The 25134-nt window shown below is 40.6% G+C and overlaps 1 protein-coding gene across 2 annotated transcripts; it reads right to left on the bottom strand.

The window, feature by feature from the left end:
- Window positions 1–590: 590 nt before the first annotated feature.
- tti1 (TELO2 interacting protein 1) lies at window positions 591–25014 on the bottom strand. Of its 2 annotated transcripts, none has more exons than XM_068343976.1 (14): window positions 24880–25014; window positions 23759–24536; window positions 22401–22738; window positions 22060–22321; window positions 21106–21280; window positions 20570–20862; window positions 16317–16709; window positions 14570–14729; window positions 13414–13581; window positions 13067–13215; window positions 12395–12535; window positions 10970–11174; window positions 1531–1618; window positions 591–1292 (listed from the first exon to the last, which is right to left on the bottom strand). In XM_068343976.1, the coding sequence occupies exons 2-14, from the start codon at window positions 24482–24484 to the stop codon at window positions 1085–1087; spliced, it is 3306 nt and encodes a 1101-aa protein (XP_068200077.1). In that variant the 5' UTR covers window positions 24485–24536; window positions 24880–25014; the 3' UTR covers window positions 591–1084. The 2 variants fall into 2 exon arrangements, with proteins under 2 accessions (XP_068200077.1, XP_068200066.1); XM_068343965.1 differs by having other exon boundaries at window positions 592–1292; window positions 13067–13218.
- Window positions 25015–25134: the final 120 nt, after the last annotated feature.

Genomic DNA, 25134 nt, shown 5'->3' with positions numbered 1-25134 from the left:
ACAGGTCAGGAGGTGTGAGCAGCAGGAGAGCTCGGAGGTGAGTGGGGGCATACTGCCCACCACTACCCTGCGTTCTTTGTGTGAGATATAGAATGAATCTATTTCATGACATAAGCCATAAGTTTGTGTTTTGAGCATTTGTTGGTTTGTGAGCAACACTGGATCACTGATTAAACTGGATCATGAGTTAAAAAAAGAAGTCATTATATACAGCGTACAATAAGATGAAAATCCAAATAAAAATCTGGATCCACCAGATTTAAATGGGCTTTTACGAATAAAGGAAAAAGGGTCAAGAGTTTGATTGTTGGATCAAGTTTAAACACAACGGGATTATTGGGCATTGGTGGAGAGTATGTGTTCTACATTCAACATTTATCATACTAAAATAATGCCCATGAAATGGAACAAAGGCAATTATTGTGCCTCAAAAATGTTTGACTTCCATCCCACATTTGTCTGACCATCAACTCCACTGGTTTCTGCTGTTGTGAGTCTGACAAAAGTCTAAATATAATTAGACATTTGTGAGCAGTGAAAAAGGCCAAAAAAAAATAGAGAAGCTTGAGAAAATATTTGGGTTTAATTAATAAACTAATAAATTATCAATGATTTATGGCAAAAGGGTGGGATTAAGTTTTTTACTTCTCACTTCTTACATTGGACTATGTAATATACATAATATTCACTGAATATCTATTAGTTGACAAAAGGAAGAAGTAATGATACCAGCAGTATTTTGCTTACAAATGCTTCGCTCGTGGTTATCTGTAACAAAGTCCCACCTCCAGACCAGCATCTATCGTGTCTCTACAGAAGAGAATAATTATTTATTTTCTAACATAACATAAAACATGAAAAACAAAGCATTGTAAATAGTACATGTCAGCACACTGCAAGAAACGGGAAAGGCTGTAACTATTCAGCAGAAGAATGAAGACTGGTCGTGATGCTCCAACGATTCTTCACCTTGTTGCTTATCAGATGTGTTAACAGCACAGATCACCACCAAGCTTGCAGCTTGACTTCCTGGATTCAGGAGTTCACTAAGAGAGAAGAGTCTATCATATCAATCAGTAGCTCATTAGCTGGCTATCTCAACGTCTGAGCCAAACTCCTCCCTCAGCAGTTTCAGTACGTTGTCCGAGTACTCGTCTCTACGTCGGCCCATGCCGTTAAGTTGGACGGGTTGGAGTTCCGGGTGGGGAGGTACGTAGTGGGACGGACAGTGCAACTCATTCAGAGTAAACCACAAGGCGTCCGGGTCCACCTGGATTAAGTGTTTGAAAACGCTGCAGAGAAGAGTGAAAGAATTGGTGGACGTTTAGCTCAGTGTCTGATGTATGAAAACTTGTCATTGAGGGCTTCAGGGCAAAGTCATGAGGTCTGACTGAGCTCATGAACTCATTTTTCCTTCAGATTGTTTCAGGTACTAGTTATTATTAGTAGTCAAAAACCAATACTAAATATATTTACTGAAGTTCCAACTTACTGAATAGTAACTACAGAAGCACTTGTATCAGGGCTCACCTGAGGCTGGCGTCCTGCAGTCTGACAGGTTGTCTGGAGCTCAGATAAGGCAAACAGGCCTCACAAACCACCTCCAGGTCAGCCTCACCTGAAACCACAATAGAAATGATATTGATGTTTATTCAGCTTGGCAAAAACAGGACATTTTTTACACAATATACAACCGACTAATAAAATACAGTATTTCATTCATATTGTTGTTAAAACAAGTCATGTAATTTCATACCAGAAAACATAAATTTCCTTGATCCATCAGAAATCAGAAGAAAGTATAAATAGACACCGTATCACAAAATGTGATCAGATTCGCAGGCAAACAGTGCAGCTTGGTGAAGATAGCTGACAGGACGGGGAGGAAGAGGAAGGATAATAGAGAAGATGAAAGAAGGGTGAAAAAAGAAATAATCATGGCAAACTGAAACTGCTGAGATGGCTGAGTAAAAATTTCACAGAGTGGATTTGTACATAAAAGGCTTCTTCCTCTTCCTCCATCTCTGGCCTCACATCTCCTCCTCACTTTTTGCGGTTTTAGACACATCTACCCACCTTCTGCCTTTACCTGCACCTTTAATGACCTTGCCCAACCCTACTCCCTCCACCCACCAGACTCAGTTTCTCTCTTTCATCTCTTCTCCATATCACTCACGCTTCCTCTCTCCATCATTCCCGGCAGACTTTTAGAAATTCCCTAAGCTGCAAACTGGGCTGCCTTTCAAGCCTCATTTCAAAACAGGTCTATCTCTCTCCCTGGTTTACCCTATTCACAAATTTAACACGCACTGGGCTTGAACCAGGTCTGTTCGCTGTGTGTCAAGAATAAAAGCAGCAGAGCACGATTCAGAGTTAAATGGGATTATTTAGAAATCGCTTTTATCTCTTTTCTTCATCCCTTTCTGATATTGCACTCGTAGCCCGTAGTCTTTTGTGGAATCAAGGATCTTGCAGGGAAGCAAGGAGGTGAGAAATACTTGAGAGGAGGGGGCCAGGTGCTGTTAGATTTTGCGGTAAATGAATAAGAAGGTGGAAATGGAGCTGAATCTAACAGCGGGTCTGAAATGTATTATTTGCTTCAGTCAATCTGTGATTCTGTCTCTCTCAGTGAGTGAGGATTGGTAATTGGCTTGCTGCAGGCATCCCAGAGGTAAGCTGTAGCCGAATCGGTATTCACATGGGCAAAGCTGCAGCCGCTGACTGTTTCTCTCCTGCTCTTTTACATTCTTCAAATCTGCTTGACTCTGATACGGGGGGAGGACAGCATCATACACCAGGAAGAGAAATAAAGCAAAAGGATTGTAAAAAGAATAGGCTGCAGTTTTTCCTTTATTGTGAAAAATGTTTTTAAATTAGTTATCCTCCAGTCTCCATGAGGGTCGTAAATAAAATATTTGAAGAGAGGAAGTCACGGTGCTGCAGTTGCTTTCTTTGTCATCCCTGGTGGATATGAAATGGGTAAAGGTTGCTGTTCTGCTCTAATCCGCGACACATGATGCACCAGCTCTATTTGCCTGAATTACAAAATGAAGATACAGAAAAGAAGAGAGTCTTTCAATTTCCGTTGAAGAGTTTTGCTTTTGTTCCCTATCAAATCCTACAGTATGAACACAGAGAGGCCACTTATTAACCCAACAGGACATTCTTTAGCATGGACTCCAAACGCAACAGATAAAGCTGGACTCAAAACTGACAGGTCTGAATGCTCTTCCTTCAGTGTGTCACCCTACACAGTGTCCTGGATTCTCCTCACTGAACACAAATTCTGTGTATTGAAACCATTTCAGATATTTCGAAAGGTCTTACCTTCAATTTTACTGGAAACACCTGAACTCATCACAGGGACATTAGATGTATTTTGTTTGTATTTTCTTGTTTACCAGAGGTCAAACTGAATATCTAGTGCAGTCCTTTGCCAAATTTTCTCAACAGATATTTTACAAAAATGGTCCTGATGGTGACGATTCATCATCCCTCCCTCTGTCTTTCCTCTCAACTATAACAAAGATCTCCTCACACATTATTTTTTGACTTGATTCTAACTGCACTGCCTCCACAATCGTTCCCGCTAGTCATTGTAAGTTGAGACAACTGTTTTTAATGGTAAACAGTTTGTGTTTGTGAAGTGTTTATTCTTAATTTATTTTAAAATTTCCCCTCATGTATAAAAGTCAATGAGGAAAAAGGGCATCTTTAAACATCAGCCACACAGCAATCAGTCTTTGTGAATAAAAACTTTTAAGGCATCTATGCAGTTAGGTCGATTAAAATTGGGACAGAGATATTTTTTTTCTAATTTGGTTCTGTACAGTACCCCAATGACTTCTAATGAAACAATTCAGATGAAAGTGAGGTGCTGACTTTCAGTTTTAATTCAGAGGACTACAAAAGATTGCATAAAAACATGAGGAACAAAAGCATTTTTAAACAAAATCCCTTCATTTCAGGGGCTCAAAAATAATTGTACAAAATAAATAACTGAAAATGAAATGTTAATTTCTAATACTTGGTTGAAAAGCCTTTACTAACAATGACTGCCAAGCATCTTGACTTATGGACATCACCAGACACTATGTTTCCTCTTTTTCACACTCTGCCAGGCCTTTATTGCAGCAGTTTTCAAGTTGCTGTTCGATTGTGGGTCTTTCTATCTGAAGTCTAGTCTTTGACAGGTAAATGTGTGCTCGGATGACTGGCCCAGCCACTCAAAAATATTCCACTTTGCTTTAAAAAAGAACTGGGTATCTTTGGCTCCATGCTTTGGGTCATTGTCCATCTGTGTCACGAATCAAGGTCCAATCAAGTTTTCTGCATTTGGCTGGACCTGAGCCAACACTGTGTCTCTGAAGACCTCAAGATTCTTCCGGCTGCTTCTGTCCTGTGTCACATCATCAATAAACACCAGTGACCCAGTGCCACTGGCAGCCATACATGCCCGAGCCATCACACTGCCTCCACCATGTTTAACAGATAATGTGGTATTCTCTGGATCCTGAGCTGTAAACACGCCGTCTACATATTTTTCCTTGTCATCATTCGAACTTGTTTTCATCTGTTCAAAGACTGTTCTTCCAGAACTGTCCTGACTTTTTTAGATGTCTGTTTTTCTTTTTAGCCCAAGTCTTCTCTTTATGGTAGACTTGGACAATGACACGCCTACCTCAAGGAGTGTTTTTAACTTCAGTTGCTGTTGTGAAGGGGGGGGTTTCTCTTCAACATGGAAATGATTCTGTGATCATCTACCCATGTTGTCTTTCACTGACGTCCAGGTCTTTTTAGATTTCTTAGTTCACTAGAGCTTTCTTTCTTTCTCAGGATGCACCAAACTGTTTATTTTACCACACTTAATATATTGTATTCACTTTGTGGTTGATTTTTTCTGCTTTTGCAGTTTAAGGAAGGCTTGTTTCAGCTGCATGGACAGCTCCTTTGCCCACATGTGGTTTTCACAGCAAAATCTTCCAAGTCCACACCTCAAACACCTCAAATCAACTCCAGGCCTTTTGTGCTTAATTGGTGATAATATAATGAAAGAATTGCCCACACATCTGCCCATGAAATGGTCTTTGAGTCTATCATCCAATTACTTTTGGTCCCTTTTAAAATAGGTTGACACGAGAGCTGAAACTCCTAAACCCTTCAACCAATTTGACAGGGGATACCCTCAAATGATAGCTGAGAATCGTTGCCTTATATCCATGTCCATTATATCACTATAATTGAAATAAAGTTGGGTGGCACGGTGGGGCAATGGGTAGCGCTGTCGCCGCACAACACGGCAGGTCCGGGTTTGAATCCCGCACTGTGTGGAGTTTGCATGTTCTCCCCTTGTCTGCGTGGGTTCTCTGGCTTCCTCCCACCTCCAAAAACATGCGCTTCAAGTTGATTGGTCGGTCCCACATTGCCCGTAGGAGTGAGTGTGTGTGTGTGCGTGGTTGCCTGTCTTTGTGTGTGGCTCCGCGGCACACTGGCGTCGTGCCCAGAGTGTCCCCTGCCGCATGCCCTATGCCAGCTGGGATAGGCTCCAGCTCCCCGTGACCCGCTACAGCGGATACAGCAGAAGAAAATGGTCCTGGGGATCCCCTTCCCCTTTCAGATGTTTCCCTTATCCACTGCATTAAAATGATGTCTCAACTACAAACTCTGTACAAGGCATTCATTTGAACACCATGTCTGTGAAGATTCTTGGTCATTAAGGTCATGGTAGTTTCCTGTGTTGATTAAAGTCAACTGAACTTTTAGGATAAGGTTGAACATGTTCAACCTCTTTCTTAAGATGTTTCTTCAGCTGGTGGGTTCCTGATACCCCCTTACTAGGTTAAATATCTGGAACTCTCCACCAGCCATTCCTCTTGGATGAGAAGCTAAATCTTCAAGTTTTTTTCGTAAAAGTCCAGTTGACTTCATTCAACACAGAGATTTGAAACAGGAGTGTTGGAGCAGGAAAACATCAGAAACATGCACACATTCCAAATCCCCCAGTGTCCCTGGGGGATTTGGAATGTGTGGATGGACAAAGACAACTTGTTAATATGAGACGTCAGAGGAGAAGATACCACATGTTACTGAGCAGCATCTCTGAAAGCACACTGGGAACCTTGAAGTGGACAGCTTGCAATAACACAATTGGTTCCATTGCTGTCAGCTATGGACAAGACTCTCAAGCTACAGACTCTCTCTCCACTTCTGCCACCACATGTCACAGTCGAACAGTCCACATGGATCTATGGGATCTATGGGTCCACCTCACCCCTGTTTCAGCAGCTGAACTACTTATAATAGAATAATGGTGCGTGGAACAATTCTTGGCACACATTTGACCCCTTAATACCAGGTGATGTCAAGGTTGGAGCACGTTAAAAGGCCCAGGCTACTGGAGTACTGCTGCTGTCCATCTGACCATCAATTTATGGCAGCAGTCTGGACAAAGTTATCCAGCTGACAGGTCCACTTCACCAGTCCTAGAGTGAGTGGAGCTAAAGCCACATGTACTAATGCTAACATCAGGAATACACTGCTGTAGCACACACCTCTATGGGAGGAGGAGGAGGAGGAGCTATCATCGAACACTTCTGAGAAGGCATTTGCCAGAGATAATGACGCCAACAATGTGGCACATTTTTATCAATTGTCTAATCGTTTGACAGAATTTATTAAACCCTGTCAGACTTCATTTCAGCCATGTCACCACCTACCCAGACAAAAACTTCTTGACTGAACAAAACATTCTCACAAGTGATAGAATACAGAAAATAAACAATAAAGACCAAGATGCAACACAACAAATCATCCTTAAACGATGATGAACATTTACTGGAATATCCTTTTCTTCACCCTGTTCGTGGATTTTGCAATATAATCAACCAAATTATCAACTTAACTAAGAGAAAGCCATAAAGTCAAAGTGTATCAACTGATGATAGAATTTCATAGTCAATAACAAAACAATCTCCAAGGGAAAAATTCATTAGCTGTAGAGGTCACATCAGCTACACATGTGCTGAAGATATGGCAAGGTTAAAATGTCTGTGCAGTTTCTTCGTTATCTCCTACTAATATTTATCTCGACTCATAAGCTGCTGGTTATGTTTGGTTCCCTTGGCAGTTTAAAAATAGTGCAAATTCAACATGTACATTAACTCAAGGTCGCAAAGAAATTATTTTCCTCAATATTGAAGCCATGATGGTTTAAGATGTACAAGGAAGAAAGCACAAGCCAAACAAGGAAAGAAGTAATACTTCAGACGATAAGTAAATGAACTTATGTCCATCATAACTGAAGATGATCATTACACTATGATCAGTTCTAGGCTTAAAGACAATTTTGTACTTTTACTGGCTGTGACAAGAAGGAGGAGAAACCTTGACACAGTGGGAGGTGATCATAATGATGCAATCAATACATGCTTTGAAAGCAGAGCGCTGCCCATGGTCAATCGGGAACTGCTCAAGGGTTCTGCCTGATAAATGGCAGCTTTACTGTCATCAGTGCTTACGAGTGGAAGACTGTTGTGACTGAAAAATAGTAGTATGATCGAGTGATTGTTGTGGTTGAGTTCACATCCAAATGTTCAATGCCTTATTTCTTTTAGATGGAAACAACGACCAGATATCAAAGAGAGAATCCATTGTGGCAGATCAAATCAAATAGTGAGATGAATATATCTTTGGGTCTCTAGCTGTGCAGAAGTAGATTTATATTTTCTTTCTGGATGAAACCTGTGAGAAAACAGAATTTATTAAACAGCAACTGCCAGAGCTGCAGCTTGTTAGACGTGTATATAATAAGGTCTTCTCATTGTGGAAACACATTTACAATATTATCATTATGCAAAAGCAATCCAGAGCCAAAACAACAGTTGAGGTTAAGGCTGCAGGGACTTGTGCAAGTATATGCACAGCTTGAAAAACTGGTATCATTTGATCTATAAATAAAAATACATTCTTTAGAAATACCGAAAGTGAAATACTTTCATAGAAGGAAGTGTCTTTGAAATAACTAATACAAGCCCAGCAGCTACTATGTCACCTAAAATTTTGATCTGACTCAGGTGTCATATTGTGGTGGTTCAGACACAACATCATGATCTGGTTAGACTGATCTGATCACAAAAAAAAGCTCAGTGCAGGTGTGAACGCATCCAACATTTTCATTCAGGATATATCAGAGATGTGATCACTCAAAACACATTCAGGGATGGTTAAGGCTACATGTGGTTGCATTCTTCCAGCAGTGTGAATGATAAATGGCACCACTATGAAAGAACACAACTATTAATATTCGCTACAAAACAACAAAATGCTGCAGTAACAGGGCATAATGAAATTACACGCTGTCTGCTTTCCATTTGGTTTGTGTCATACAAATGATCTCTTAGGGCTCTCTCACCTACTGGGGGGGGGTAGCTTGTGTTTACCCAAGTACTTTTCAACTAACTACACCACAAAACACCTAAACCAAAAAACAAACTGGAAATTGGAGGGTTGTTGAATCATAAGAAGCAAATTTTAAAGTGGCTATGCTAAATTATTTCAGTATATTGTGAATACGTTCTGAATAAATGTAATGCATCAAGTTATTTCTTTCACAGTGAAAAAGCGTCACTTTGTTGCAGCATTTCTGAACCAGCCTGCCTATGAAGCGTAAAAAACTCTAACATCTAGCAGCGGATTGAACACACTGCCTCCCCTGATTCCACCACATCTACGAAAAAAGACAGGTCATATTTTAAGAACACAGAACAATACTGACTACTTCTCTGTTACCTGTGTGAGAAGTCTTCTGTTGGCATGTTGAGCTGTTATGTGCAATGCAGTCACAAGTAGTCACTCAACATGTATTTGAAGAAACCATTGTGATTGGATCATTAAGTGACATCAACAGGTTTCTTCTGCTTCTCTCTTACAGTTTCTCTGGGATGGACAGAGATGGCTTCTCTGCCTCTTTCCATAGATTTTACTCATATCAGCATGCACGCCAAATACACTTCATCACTGCTCCAGGGTCATGATCAGTTTTTGGACGTCTTCCCAACCTAATTTTGAATTCCCCTTTCACTGCAGTCCACTTGCTCTACTGTTTGCATTGCAGAAAGACCTGCTACTCCTGTGACACACGGAGTCACCAGTTGATTCATCCTTCTGTGATAACTGTCTGCATGATGGTGCAAAATATGTTAAAGTCACCACCCCTCCAAATCCAATCCCAGGTGTCTGAAGTGATGGAAAGAACTTGTTTTTCATCTTTCAGAATTAGAGCTGTATTAAATAAACATCTTATATCATCGCTGCATCAGTTTCACCAAGCAGCTCTTTCTCGGTCACCATCCATGAGAGGCAGAATGAATACACTTAATGAATGCAAAAACGTTTAGTATTTACACCACTGATTGAAATTACCACCTCATTATAGGTGATTAGCATATCATCCTCAGCAATGAAAATCACTCATCCATTCATACTGTCAGACATAAGTAAAGACTCCATAACACAAGTGGAAAGAGGGCCCACGCAGTGTCAGCATGCTCTTGGCTCTGCTAGCAGTGCAATGTTTCCAATGGACTAAACACCAGTGGTGGAGAACTGGAGCAATTGGGACCCAGTCTGCCTGAGACAGAGACATCACCGCTTAATGAACATAATGACTGATGAAAAATTAAACAAGCAGCTCATTATTACATAACCTGTAATACCCTGAGCCTACAGCGCACTTTTAGTTTTAAGACTGAAGCTTTAGTTTTAAGACTGAAGACTGAACCCGAGTATAAAACACACAACTCCAAGCCACTCAGTTAAATGTCCCCTTTTCCTGATTTGATGATGGTAGTGCAGGTTTAACAGCATCTGGCTTGACTGTGGTGAAGCAGAGCTTGAGGGAGAACAGCTGAAATGCAACCCCCCCAAACACTGCCACCACCACCACCACCACCACCACGTGTGTACAAAGAAGACACTAACATTTTATCAATTCAATTTTCATACTTTAACGTTGCTTTGGTCTTCATAATAAAACCAGAGAAATGGGACATCACCTGGCTTTCAATGTTATATAAGACTGCCATCTAGTGGTGAAAATGTTAGTGTGTTCTGAAGGAAAAGTGTGTGTGTGTGTGTGTGTGTGTGTGTGTGTGTGTGTGTGTGTGTGTGTGTGTGTGTGTGTGTGTGTGTGTGTGCGTGCGTGCGTGTGTGTGTGTGCTCACATTTGTGTCTTGGTTTCCACTGATTAGAAGCAGAAAAACTTTGGCCTCCACCCACCATCAGTCACACACAAACTAAATTTTGAAACTTGTACAGTAATGTTTAAAATAAAATGAAATTATAGCCTTAAAAAACATGTTTTCTTTCATAATAGACTTTTTTTTCTGTAACATGTCAACCAATAATTAATACTTTTGTTCATGGAAGACTATATAATTCCAACAAAAATGCTGACAAATACACAGTCAGACAATCTTTACCAGCTGACCAATGTCTTGCAGCAGTTCCATGGTCCATCTTGTTTATGGAGTGAAAGAAGGCAATGAATTTATGATGTCATAAAAAAGTGAGAAAGTGAGGGTGTGTGTGTCTGTGTATATGTTTGTATGTATGTATGTATGGATGGACGGACGTATGCATATATATACTGTTCATACGTAGAGGTACATAGGTGCAGATGGACGGGTGAATAATTTTCCCTGATCCAGCGTTAAAACTCAGACAACCATGTCTTGATCAGCTCCATAAATCAACACAAAATCTTATCTTGATACTTTTAGAAAGAATGTGATCTCAAAAAATTCCAAACTTTCTACCTGACCTAAAAGTCTAGGTATATACTGTATTTGAAAACATGCTCCGGCCTTTCTTCTCTGATGACATTCTAAAACAATGCTGCTATTCAGGTGACATTTTCATGAAACGGTGAGTGTTATACTGTTAATCATGCTGTGTCTTGGTGTAATCTTACCCAGGTCCAGCCTCTGGCACAGTGAGCCCAGCCCCTGAAGAACGGCCAGCTGCAGCTTGTAGGCCATGGTGTGAGTGTAGACGGGTCCGGCCTTAGCGCTGACGGGAGCCTGCCTTGTGAGCGAGGCGTTCAGCTTAGGTAGAATCTCTTTAGAGACCCTCCTCCTCAGGAAGTCCCCACACACTTCTCCCAGCGTACACAGCACCTGACAGACACACCTAGCATGTAGTCTCTATATGCAGCAAACATTTCCTTCAAATCTCTTTAGAGGGACATCAAATAACTCCCAGAATGATCCCTAGCATTTACACAGGCTGCTATATGGTTGATGAGCAAATTCAATTAGACGTGACAGTGAGGACTAAATAATAATAGAATTATCCAGTGAAAGACACATTTTGACAGGTAGATTAATTAAGAGTGACAGGTGGACTCAAATGAAACCTGCACTTTGATAAATGATCACAAGTACGTATGATCAGCATTCATCTAGGAACGAGGCAGACAGCCATCCTCATCCTCTGTTGCTCTGAGACAGTCAGAAAAGTTCTGGGAAAAAAGTCCAGAAACGACTTCAAGCTTCTTGTGGTGTTAGTTTAAAATGTGTATATATATATATATATATATATATATATATATACACACACACACACACACACACATACACACACACACACACACACACACACATACACATATATATATACACACACACATACATATATACATACATATATATACATATATGTATATATACATTTATATACATATATATATACTCATTTGAGTAAATATATTATATATATACACTGTATATATATAACTATTCCATAATGACATGAGATCATTTCTATGATTGATTGAATAGGTGCATTCTATACAGTAATCCCTCGTTAATCGCGGTTAATGTGTTCCAGGACCAACGGTGAAAAACAAAATTCCACGATATAGCGACAAATTATTTATTTTATTATTTAAAGTAATTTAAACATTTATGAACCCTCCCCATACTGATATTAAACCACCTTATATCTATATTACCTTTTCCCACACTCATAGATTGTTTAAAGCACTTTTCTGTTTCACGGAAACGCGCTGCGTTCTGTGAGTCATGGAACACAGTGCACTTCCAGATGCTGACAGCCAATAGAATGTGCGTACGGTATCACGTGACTACTTTCCAAAAATTTGCGATGTAGTGAAAATGGGCGTGTTGAAGCGTGAACAAGCGAGGGATTACTGTATTAAATATTTGCATTAGTAAAATAAAAAGCAGCCCAGTGATGCTGTTGATCATAAAGTCCGTTCATCCTGAAAGTTACATTAAACAGTCTTCTTGTGGTGCAGATCTGATTTAATGATCCACCAACACATTAAACAAAGGATTTCCTGCCTGAAGACCTGTTAATGTGAGGCTTGTTTTACCCTAAAGGCTCTGAGGACAGCCAGAGGGTTGTCTGCGGTCAGTCGCTGCAGGAGAGGGGGCCAGCAGCGATGGGCCATAGGCAGCAATTCATTTTCCCTCTCACTCAGTACACCCACACACAGCTCCAGGATGTCCAGCACCTTATAACACAGACAGAATAGATTTTGCACATTGATCGCATTCATGTGTCAGTCTGTTCATCATAAAGCTTTGGAAGATGTCCGCTAAATGTTTTTGCCATGGAATTTACTTCAATCATTCCTCAGGATTAATAATAATAACTTCAGTGATCCAATAGTTGCATCATTTAGTCGAAATTATGGCAGGCCCAATTTTTTTTTCTTTGTTAGCATTTAGTGAGACGCGCTGCTGTGATGATATAGAGCCTCACAGAGCTGCCAGCATGACGTGAGCTGTTTAGACAATCACATGAAGAAGATACAACCAGAATTGGGCTTCCTCCTGTCAGTCTGTCACTGTCTGGCCTATAGCTCAGGGTTAGCTTGAGGTGGCTAACAGGTTAGGACTAAAGTGTGGAGATTTTTAACAAGTCGTTGACTGGTTCTTCAGGGGAGCTTAATGCTTGTTACCAGGCATTTCAAAAGGATTCCGGTACAACAAAAAACAATCCTTTGCTAAAAAAACATGCTACATCCCCCAGCAGTCATTACCTTGAGTCTGATTTTGAGACTGGGGTCGGACAACAGATGAATGCAGCGCTCCATCACAGCTTTTGTGATGCTAAGGTGGGAGGGAAGCTCTATTTTTACATCAGGACCACCAAGATCGTCAATGTCCTCACAGTCTGCGGGAGGAGGATCTTCTGGAGACACAGAGATGCCCAGTTAGATTATTTATGATCAACTTGTTTCCTAAATTTTATACTTTATTTTTCCACAATAACCCAGTGCCCTTGCTGATAAATTTAATCTCACAGAACCTCCACAACAATACCACCCTTTATTGCTCAAAACATAATTTCCTGGTTGGTCCCCATACAAATATCACTCTGTATTACCGAGATCTCCAATGATGTCCTCCTCTATCCCAATGCCCTCTGCCAGTTCTCTCTGTTTGCGCTGATCCAGCAGGAATTGGCAGATGCTGAAGGCTTCTTTATGAGCAGAGGTCTGCTTGACTGTGACAGGTTGACCGGTTCTTCGACCACAGGAGGGGAACCACCTCGCTACAACATAAAGACAATAGGACCAGGTTTAACTAGAAAGTTTCTATTATGTCCATCCATCTATTATGTCCATCCATCCTTGACGTTGTTTCACTGCTTCTCCAGTATCCGCTTCCAATCAAACAATTTCATGATTGCGATGCTATTTTATTCACAGTGTTAATGGAGAGTCTCTCCTTGGACTTCCTCCGCAAATTACTAAAGCTACATGTCATCTGGCTCATTAGTGAAATATTTTTCTAGCCTGACATTCTGTTGTGAATATCCATGGCCTTTAAACCATATTCTTGTCAAAAGTAAACAATTAGTCTGTATTGACAGTGATTAATTCTATTTTTGCGAAGCTGAAAGAACATCAGAAAAATGCTCATTGGGATACTTAAACTCCGGAAAAAACTTGTGCTGCATCATTAAAAAAACTGTCATTAAGGTGTATATAATGCAAAAACTGGTAACTTGTAAAAACTTCTTTAAAAAGGCAGCCGATATTTAGAGTAGTTGGTAATTGCTACCAACGAGACTCTTACAGCAGTGGCTCATGACCATGCTGCTAGTTAGCTCAGTTAGCCGTGCAGCTAGCAGTCCTATTGACAAGGCCACTGATGACAGGGAATTTACTCACATCGAATCTAATCCTGTTTCACATGATGACAAAGACACAGGAGAGGTCTGAAGGCAGACAGAATGTCCCGTCATAATATTTTGTAAGTGATTGTTGGAACACAAAGAGTTTTGTTTCTGATCAAAGGGAATAGTTTGATTACACTGTTTGGTGTGTTTTATACACCAACAGAAAAATACAACAATTTAATAAAACAAAATAAAATATAGAAATGCAAAAATATTGATATTCTATGTTTTGTTTACTCATTAGAGGACACCGGTGATGGAGGAAGCTCCTGATGTGTTATGGCTTATGGTTATGTTTAGACACCCGTATGCAGTTTTCTCTCAGACACCATGTGATAAACAAGTTCAGAAACCTCACCCAGTGCTTTCAGGAGTGCGTGCAGCACAGAGCAGAAAAGACCAGCCCTGTGATCGTTGCTGAGATCCAGAGCCATCAGCAAATCTTCAACGATGTCTCCGACCAGAGGCAGCAGGTTGCAGTCAGAGTGAGTTAGCATCACAGTCAGCACCCGCGGAGCCTGGCCAACAAGATGGGAATATGAAGACGCACATGTTCTGGTCCAGCCCACACAAACCCATTCACAGAACTCAACCAGCTGCTCAGGGCAGCGACTAGGGTCAAAGTCATGTGATCACTGAAGATTTTACAATTCAGACTTAACTTTAATATTAATAACTGATGACATCATTCAGAGTTCATCCTTCTGACTCAGGATAGTTAACCTCCGCAGTCAGCAAAATTATGCTTTATGCCCCTGTTAGCGTCTCCCTTGGCAAACGTCCTGGGTGACGAGCCAGATTAAGAGCAGGAACAAAACCCCAATGGCAAATAAAACAACAAGGACCGTGCTGTTGCCCGGTTTGGCGTAACCGTGGCCCAGGGTTGTTCAAGGGTGAGGGAAGGATGGAACGTGAGATTGATAGACGGATTGGTGCAGCATCCGCAGAAATGTGGCCGCTGTATAGGTTTGTCGTTGTGGAGAAGGAGCTGAGTCACATGACGAATCTCTCGATTTAAGGGTCAATCTACGTTCCTACTCTCACCAATGGTCAAGAGCTTTGGGTCATGACCGAAAGAACAACATTCTGAATACAAGCGGCTGAAATGAGTTTCCTCCATAGAGTGGGTGAGGCTGAGGGATAGGGTCAGGAGCTCAGTCACCAGGGAGGAGCTCGGAGTAGAGCCGCTTCTCCTCCGCCTCGAGTGGAGCCAGCAGACGTGGCTCGGGCATTTGTTCCGGATAACTCCTGGACGCCTCCCTGGGGAGGTGTTCCGGGCATTTCCTGCTGGGAAGAGACCTCAGGGAAGACCTACGACACGCTGGAGGGACTATGTCTCTCGGTTGGCCTGGGAACACCTTAGGATTCCCCCAGAGAAGCTGGAGGAGGTGTGTGGGGAGAGGGAATAATGGGCATCCCTCCTGAGACTGTTGCCCCCGCGACCTGGCCCTAGATAAGTGGTTGAAGATGGATGGATGGTAAACTATTATCATTTTGTTTATTTAGACAAAAAGACAACCTGAAAGCATCACGATTGACACTTTTTCACCATTTCTGACATTCTCTGATCGAAAAAAAAGATGTGTATTTGTTCATCTTTGATTTGACGTGTTTAATCCTGATCATCTCCTCAGTCCCCAGTAGCAGACGAACATGTGGGAGCTGCCTATGCCTTGGAAAGAGCATATGGAGGAGACTCATGAGAGGATACACGCCAAATGTGGAGCAGAACTGATTAAAGTGTGCTGTCTATGGCTAGCCGTAAAGCTCTGGCAGGACTTATAATAACTGGAGCGATGAAGATGGCGTCCATATGTTCCAGCAGCGAAGTCACAGAGAAACCCATCAGGTGGCTTTGGATAAAGACGCCAGGGCCACAGACTGGTGCAAGCTGAGGCATGATCAACCCTGGCTGAGTGACCGGGGTGAGTGGACCAGATGGTGAAAGGTGGGAAACCTACGATGACCCCAAGAACTTCACAGATACACACTACCTATTTACTTAAATTCTTCTTAACAGACATCATTCCTGCTTCCTTCATCCTACTATCCTACTACGCACAGTGACGCATAACTTGTCAGCACACTAAAGAATGCTGTTTTACCTGTGGATGCTGGCTGAGTCTCTGCAGATTTAGTGATATGTCATTAAGTAGGTAGTCTGAGTTCTCGCTGATCAGCTCCTTCAGAGAGCAGTAACCACAGGCATTGCTGATGTCCGTCATGGAGCCCAGTGCTGCTTGGCTGACCAGCAGCGTTTCTTCCCCAGCTTTCTCCAGCACAGGATACAGTGACATCATCAACAAAGGGCGGAAGTCACCCCCAAGGGCCTGAGCGAAGCAGGCAATGCCCTCCAGTTGGATGCACAGCTGCCAGATGTTGCTGTTGAGCTGGTGGACTGTGGGAGACAAGGATCCAAATGAAGACGGACTCACTTGGAGAGAGTTTGCGTTTGTGGCAATGTTGGATATGGAGAGGAGTCTGGATGGGCTGAGCAGCTGCAGGAAACACAAAACGTAGACGTTATTGTCAGGCACCACACAATTTCGCTTCATCAATTTAACGGTTTACTTTAAAGATGTAAATGATTCAACATAATGACGACATCAATAAAATAATAAACCACGAGCAGCCAGGTGAGAGACATTTTGTTTCTATGAAGAAAAACCCCCCACATCTGAACAACTTCATGGAGACCTCGTAAGGAGACAATTATGTACACGATGTTTGTAAGGTCTCAGGGATACTCAATATGCCTTATATTTGAAATCATCATCAGACATAGCAAACAACATTTTCCTGATAAATGTTTTACATCAATGCGTGTTCAAGCTCATTGAAGACTGTTTTTTTTTTCTTTTGTCTTTGCCAATGATGACTGAGGCTAACAACCTTCATCAGTAAGCAGATGTCAAATTATGGCTATACTTCTCAGCACAGCCTGGAGTGTTTTGTTTAGAGGGAAGTGATCTGGTCATGATTAAATTTAAATGCAGACAGAGCGCTGCACTACGCGCTCTGCCTGAGAGTCTAATATCATACTTGATTAGAAGATGTTCACAGAATACAAAATGGAATATTCTGTCATCAGATGGCAAAGTATTATTTCTTCATTCAGGATGTCGTTCCATGAGGAGTAAGATCATCTGTTGTATGTGATCATCATTTCAACATTTATCTAAGAATGATACAACATTTATGGATCACAAAACCATCCTAACCAAATTAAATGTGAAGTCATTGAAGAACATTAGGGAGAGTTTTGGCCTTTAGGGAAAGACACCTATTTGCTTTCTTGAAGACAGATGAGATTAATTTTATTCTACATCTAACTTGCTACCGGCTTTCAAGGAGAGCAGACGTCTTTTTCTTCTGTCTCTTGTTGTTGCTATCTCTTGCAAATACATACACAAACTAACACTGAATGACTCTCACTGATTCTCTGCAAAATTATGAGAGGAAGAGGGAAATCGGAGGACTATAACAATAAAAACATGAAAGAAGCCCTAGAGTGACTGGTGGATAAGTTAAAGAGCGAATTTAATAAGTTCAGGAGCGACTTGGATAAGAAGTTGGAAGAAAAGCTGAAACCGGTACTAGACTGCATGGAACAAATGAAGGACGACATGAAGAAAATGCAGAAAGAAGCAGATGAAAAATAACGAAGAATGGTTGTCCTAGAGCAAGGACAACAAAGAATGGAGGAAATACAACAAAGCATTCGTATAAATGATGTGATCATCACCGGCATCAAAATCAAGCCGAGGAATTACGCACATGCTGTGGCCAGAGGAGAGGGAACTGAGCACAGCGCTGACTATGAGACAGTGGAGCAAGTGATTTCTCAACTGAGGGATCTGAGATTAATATCGATCCGAACCAGATTGAAACATGTCATCCACTGCCATCTGGATGTAGGAGACCACCTGCAGTGATGCATTAAGAAATGACCTATTAACTCAAAACTGGTCTAATTTTTACACGGCTAATGATGTTAACACTGCATATGACTACTTCATTGATAAAATAGAAAAACTGTACAATATACACCACCCGGTGAAGAAAATCCACATGTAAAAAAAGGGGTAAAGAAACCATGGATGACTATGTCTCTGATAAATGCCTGTCGAAAAAAGAATACGCTCTATAAAAGGTTTATTAAGCAAAGAACAGAACAAGCAGAAGCTAGATATAAAAAATATAGAAATAAATTAAATGCTATAATAAGAACTTGTAAGAAAGAATACTATAGTAATCTGCTAGTACAAAACAAGAATTACACCAGAAAGCTGAGGAACACAGTGAACAATGTCATAAAGCAAAACAAGGCCAAACCATCCTATCCAGAATACTTTAATATTAAGAACACGAGATTAGAGGACATGGAAGATGATGCTAATAAATTTAATTAATTCTTTCTGTGTGTCGGGCCTGACTTGACAAAAAATATTCCTGTCTCACGCTTGCACTGTGATTATTTTGATAACAACGGAGGAAGAAACCTTAACTCAATGTTTCTGGCGCCAGTGAAGGACAGAGATTAGACACCTGGTCAACTAATCCATAGCAAAAACTTCTACTGATATGAATGGATTTGATATGAAACTAATCAAGGACGTACTGGATGGAATTCTGTTACCTCTGACACACAAATGTAATCTGTCATTTCAAACTGGGGTGTTTCCTAACAGAATGAAAATTGCTAACGTGGTTCTGACTACATGTGAATTTACAAATTATAGACCTGTTTCAATTCTACCACAGTTATCAAAATTTCCAGAGAAGCTGTTCAATAACAGCTGAATTAATAACAAAGCATAATCTCCTTGACTGTAGCCATGGATCAAAAGTTGCAATCCGTAGGAATCTTAATTGACCTAAAAAAAAAAAAACTGACCATGAAATTCTAATTGAGAAACTGGAACGATTTGGATTTAGGGGTACAGTACTAGATTGGATAAAGAGCTATTCACTGTATAAAAGATATCACAATATGTCACATGGGGAGGGAGGACATCAAAAACATTACACATTGTGTGTGGGGTACCACAGGGGTCAGTGTTGGGTCCAAAATTGTTTATACTTTACATAAATGATTTATGTAAGGTTTCAAATGTCCTTAAAAATGATACTTTTGATGACACAACTATCCAATTCAAAGGAGATGATAAATATAAATTAACCCAGACAATAAATGAGGAACTGGCCAATCTGCAATTATGGGTTGATATAAACAAATTATCTTCGAATCTAACAAAAACTAAATATATGTTATTTGGGGGAAAAAAGCTGCAAACACAATATTAACATCACAGTGAATTAGGTTAATATTGAGCTGGTTGCTGAATACAAAATGCTCGGGGTGATCATAGATGAGATGTTAAACTGGAAACCTCATGTAAGACAATTGCAAATGAAACTAGCCAGAAATGGGTCCATACTGTGGAAAACTCTTTAAAAAAAACTATTAAATCAGAAGGTGCTTTATATAATTTATTGTGCACTAGTTCTGCTCTATCTGAACTACTGTGCTGAGGTGTGGGGAAACACATATAAAAGTAGTTGACACCCTCTATTTTTGACCCACAGAAGACCCACAATAATTATCCACAATTCTCATAGAGCTCACACAAATCAATTATTCATTCAATCTAAACTACTGATAATACATGACATCATAAGCTATAGAACTGCTAAACTCATGTATAAAGCAGCCAATAATTGTTTACCACAAAATATATTAGCACAAATTCAGAATAATGACTCCAGCTACCAACTGAGAGGAAACACAGCATTTTTACAGAAGAAAGCAAGAACTACATTAAAAACATTTTCATTATCTTTTACTGGTGTCAAACTTTGGAACTGACTGGACAACGAAGCTAGGAGTCTAGGAACTTTATCTGCCTTTAAAAAACTTTTAAAAACTTGATTTTGCAAGGTTGTATTTCTGACTTAAATGATAGTTCATATTTCAGATTGTTATGGCTTATTAAACTACATGTGCTATGCCTGTGGAAAAATCACGGTGAAATGTGACATTTAATGTATGAATTTGGTTGATAAGGTGTTGTAATGAGAGAGATGTTGTTGATTCTGGGGATGGGAATCTTACAAGCCAAATGGCTTCCACCCGTCAACCCTTTTTTTTCTTTTTCGAATGTTGTTGTTGTTGTAAAAGTGATGAAGGTGAAGTCTGCTGTAATAACATGTCTGGGAAGAAAAAAAACTGAATACAAAAATAGATTCCTGTGACGTGCTAAAGCGAGTGACTGAGATTCATTAGGAAATTCTTGAACAAATATAAAAAATTTTTAGGACAAAATATCAAAGCTGTAGGTGATGAAACCATCCTTACCTGCTGGTCCTGTCGGTCCCTGTCCGTCTCCTCACCGACAGTCATCAGGTGCCAGTTCTTCAGACTGATGTATTCCTCAATGACGGACACCACCGCCGCTTTAAGGTCTTCCCGGGCAGCAGTGTGTTTCGGATCTTGACCCTCAAAACTTTGACGCTCATTTACAGCGGCTGTACCTGCAGCGCCCCTCACAATCTCATTAAGCACCATGGCAGCCTGCTTTCTGTATGCTGACGACTGCTGATACAGATCCAAAAAGTGATCCGTGAGCAGGTAAATGTTGCCATAGTAACCTAAAGATAGGAGGAAGGACGGTTAATGTTTGTTTTTGGAAGGACTGCTGTTAAACAAAGTAAAATGTAAAATAGAATTTTGTTCTGGATGTATCAGTACCATCATTCAAAACTGACATTAGTCCGTCATTAAGTTATTTTTTAAAATCCTTTTAAATAAATAAATAAATGAAGCGCTGCTTCGCATGCAGGATAAGAAATGTGCAGCACATTCATTAAGTTCACATCAGTCAGCAAGAATACCTAGAGTCTGACAGATCTCTTTGAGCACGGAGAAGATCCTTTCATCTGTGAAGTACAAGAAACGTTTTCTCTGTGTGTGAGCACTGCAGGAGTAGCAGCCTGAACTCGTCTCCAATGTTGTAACGTAATTTCTTTCCTCTACAATGCGGACATCCATCACATTCAATTCCAGCACCTGTGAAGGAATGCAGAGGTGTTTGTTTGCCATTTAAGACTGTCAACTCTCTAGGCTGTGATTTTAATTTGCAAATAAACCAGGGAACAGACAAAGTGAGGCTCCATACGCAGTCCTAAATACTGAATGTAGTTAAAGTACTTTATGTACAGTGTAATCCATGATAATTCTATTACAAAATTATTAACATAATGTGCAAATTACAATTGTGTGAGGCGAGAGGAGATGGTCCCATCACAGGATAAAAGTATAATTTAATGTCTACATTTTTCAGTGTTAGAATTCTGTCAGACATTTACAATATAAGTCATTTAATACTGCAGGGTTAGCTCAATGTTAAGTAGTTAACACTGCTTCATTAACCGATTTATGGACATTCCTGAAAATAGATAGATAGCCCTGATGATTTAATGTCCAGATTTGTTATTAACTGTTATTTACTTTGCTGCACTTTATTAACAATACTGTCACACCTTCAGGTTAAATATTTTTCCTCATAACGAGAAAAACAGAAATCTTTAAAATACAGGAAGGCACCACGTCAGCATACAGTGGATGTATTAGCCAATATCATAAAAAAACTGAACTGATTCTGAGTTATGGCTTTTGTCAAAACGTTTTTACAGAGATTGACCCCCCCGACACACACACACACACATGCACACCCACGCAATTATATACCAGGGATAAAGCTAATTTTATTCAATTTAAAGTAATCACAGAATCCATTTTTTAACCCCATAACTTGTGTAATCTGACAAAGTGGAGGTGAGAAGTACCTGCATCAGGGCTTTAGAAATCCTTTCAAGGTGTGCAGCTGAGCTTAGCACCGCAGACACCAGCGGACCCAGTAGCTTTAAATAACCCAGAAACACGTTGAGGACAAACAGTTTCTTCTGGTCATCAGAGGTCCTCATCAGTCTGGGGAGGGAGGTGGCCAAAGAGTGGAGATTCTCTGAAAGCACGTCTGTAAAGGTCTGAGTACTGCTGCTGCTACAGTTCTGATTCCTCTGTGACAGCTCCCTGAGGACAGTCTCACACCTGCACAGGAGAAAAGCTTTTTTTAAAATTGGACCAAATTATCAGCTTTTACCTCCAGAAAAGGTCAAACACATCAAACCTCTTTCTGACTGTGTCTTCCTCATCATTAACTGCCCCCACCACTGCCTCCAGCAGCTGTCCCACACACTCTCCCAGTGTATGGCTGCACTTGGCCAGCAGGTGGTCAGCTAGTTCCAACATTTCCAGTCTAACTCTCCAATGCTGATGAGCCGAGGTGCAAGAGATAATCTTCTTCAGGAATGCAGATAGTCTCACTACTGTACTCTTCACCCAGTCCTGTGTCCGTAGGACCATCAGCTCCCCAATTCTCCCCAGCTCTAAAGAAGAGTTTTTTTTGGGCTCACTGGCCTGCAGCTGAGCATCCTCCATGACAAGCCCCACAGACCTGGACCAAACCTGAATGACAGTAAGGAGGAAAGTAGATAACTGTGTGGCATAAAATAAATCATTGCATTACATTTGTGCATAGATATGACAAACTGTCCTTCGAGCAAACATCGGCCTAGTGCATGTCTCTGCCCTTCAGAAAACATTTTAAACCATGATAGGTATAATAATGAATGCACTAAATGAACTTGGATGACTGAGATTTGCTTTTATTTGTTATATTTGTCTCTTTAAATGTTTAGAGAACAAATGCCCAGTGAAATGAGGACACTGCAGAGACAAATGCTGATGTACAGAATAAATGTGTTTTTCAAAAAGCAAAGGTGTAGTTGTTACTTTTAGGAGTTGAGAAACAAAATGCATTCTGACTGGAAGTATTAGAAATCTGTATGCTTCCCAAAAAGCTCAGGACAGTTTAGCTCTGCAGAGAGTGATTAAAACACCCAGATACCATCTGTGCAACTGTGATATCGATGACATGTCTGTGCAGAGCATAATCAATAATAAAGTCTTCCTCGCCCTGTCACTGTCATTTTATCCTCCCATCTATCAAAAGACACAGAAGCATCCCCTTCTGCTACTTAGTCTGTGAGAACTCTTCACTAGAGATTGCACATTTATTTTTTCAGATTATTATATTGAAGCAATTTACATCTACACCTAGAATTGGTTTGTTCAATATTCACTGTATAATCCCAAATAAAATTTTGAATCTGGAAGACTAAAAGGTAATACAGTAATTATTCAAAGCATCTATGACACTAAAAATCAGAGTGTTCACTTCCTCAAGTTGGTCAAGCTCTTGACTTAGACATTTAAAGATTTAGATTTGTTCTTTAGATTTGTTTGTAATTATCATTGTAAATTCCATAGTTTTTGTGCTATATAATCTTGAGCTATTCGCAACCACAACGTCCTTCTTTTGCAGTAACAGATCTACAAAATAGAAACAAAGGACTGATGAAGATTAAGAGCTTAAAGACATGTACCATTTATGGAAGTAAAAGTTACAACACAGAAATATGGTACCTTGATAGCCCTGACTGTGACTGCATAGCCTTGCCTCACATCTCCTGTAATGACCCTGGTGATGGCTGTGGTGATCCCAGGTAAGAATGAGGCCATGGTGCTTCCTATATTGCATTGTTCCTCTGTGGAAGGGACTACATGATCCTGAGAGCAGTCACACTGCATAGTCAAAGCCAACAGGCACTTCAATGATGCAGTCTGTATATCTCGTGATTTCTCCTTCTCTCCTAAAGCCAGCAGTAGTGATATGGCTGCTCCCAGTCCAGGAAGCATACTGGGTTCAAAGAATTTAAAGACTATATCACCAAAGGCAGAATGAAGCAGTGAATTCAGGCACCTCAGCACAGACAATTTCAACTCCTCTGAAGTATCTGCAGGTTTCCCAGGATCGGTTGGAGAACACAAGCAGAGGCAAAGCTCTGAGAAGAGGCCATAGAGGGTGTCCCAGCTGTGGACACAAGTGTTTTCTAAGATGTGATTCATGGCTTCAGCCACAACCAGCACCAGCTTTTCCTTCTTGGGCCCGGGCACTTTGAGGACGAATCGAAGAGGGAAGAGGACATACTCTTGGAGCTGCTGCAATGTTGCATCGTTCACATCGATCAACTGGGCACTCAATGTCTCCACGTTGGTCACAGTGGGCTTCTGGGTGAGCAGGACGCAGGCTGGGCGTAAGTACGCAAAGGCAATCTTTGGATTATCGATCTGAGCCATGGTTGGAGGCATGGCAGCAATGGCCACTTTGATTATTGGTTCGGGGAAGGAAAAGGGAGAGATGCTGCACAAGACAAAGAAAATACATTAGTTTTGAAGTCCCGTAGGGTGTAACGGAAATTATTAGTAGAACACCAAATAATTCTTATTTTGTCTTTGTGATTCTCTAATATAACAGAGCAATTTATAAGATGTTTAAAACCTCTACCTGACATCTATATGCACTTAATCAATGACTTTTTTTCGCAATTAAAATGTTTTTGACCATAGATGTAACTTTTTTTGTTGGGTAAATTAAATAGATAACAGTGTTTTCCATCTACTATCAAGTACTCAAGCAGCGGTGTCATAACAATATCTTATTGGAACTCAACCCGGTACATAACAGACCGCTACGGTTCACGTACCTCTACGTCCTCTGAGTTCAGTAAACACGTTCCTCTCTATAACAGACGATGCTTTATTGTACACAGAAAACATGAACTACCGCACATTTTATCACGCTATGTTGTGGATCCGAAATACAGTACTGGCTGACAAACGTCATAAATTTGCGACCACAACGTCGACGACGCACGTGATTGACGCAGAGGATGATGACTTCCGTAATGAGGAGCTGTCATAGAAATTAAAGGACAAGAAGTTCTACTTTAAAAACCAAA

Source organism: Antennarius striatus, chromosome 2, assembly GCF_040054535.1.
Source record: "Antennarius striatus isolate MH-2024 chromosome 2, ASM4005453v1, whole genome shotgun sequence".
In the NCBI taxonomy this organism is placed as follows: domain Eukaryota; kingdom Metazoa; phylum Chordata; class Actinopteri; order Lophiiformes; family Antennariidae; genus Antennarius; species Antennarius striatus.
Note: the sequence above shows the minus strand (reverse complement) of the source record. Positions and strands in the feature narration are given on the sequence as shown.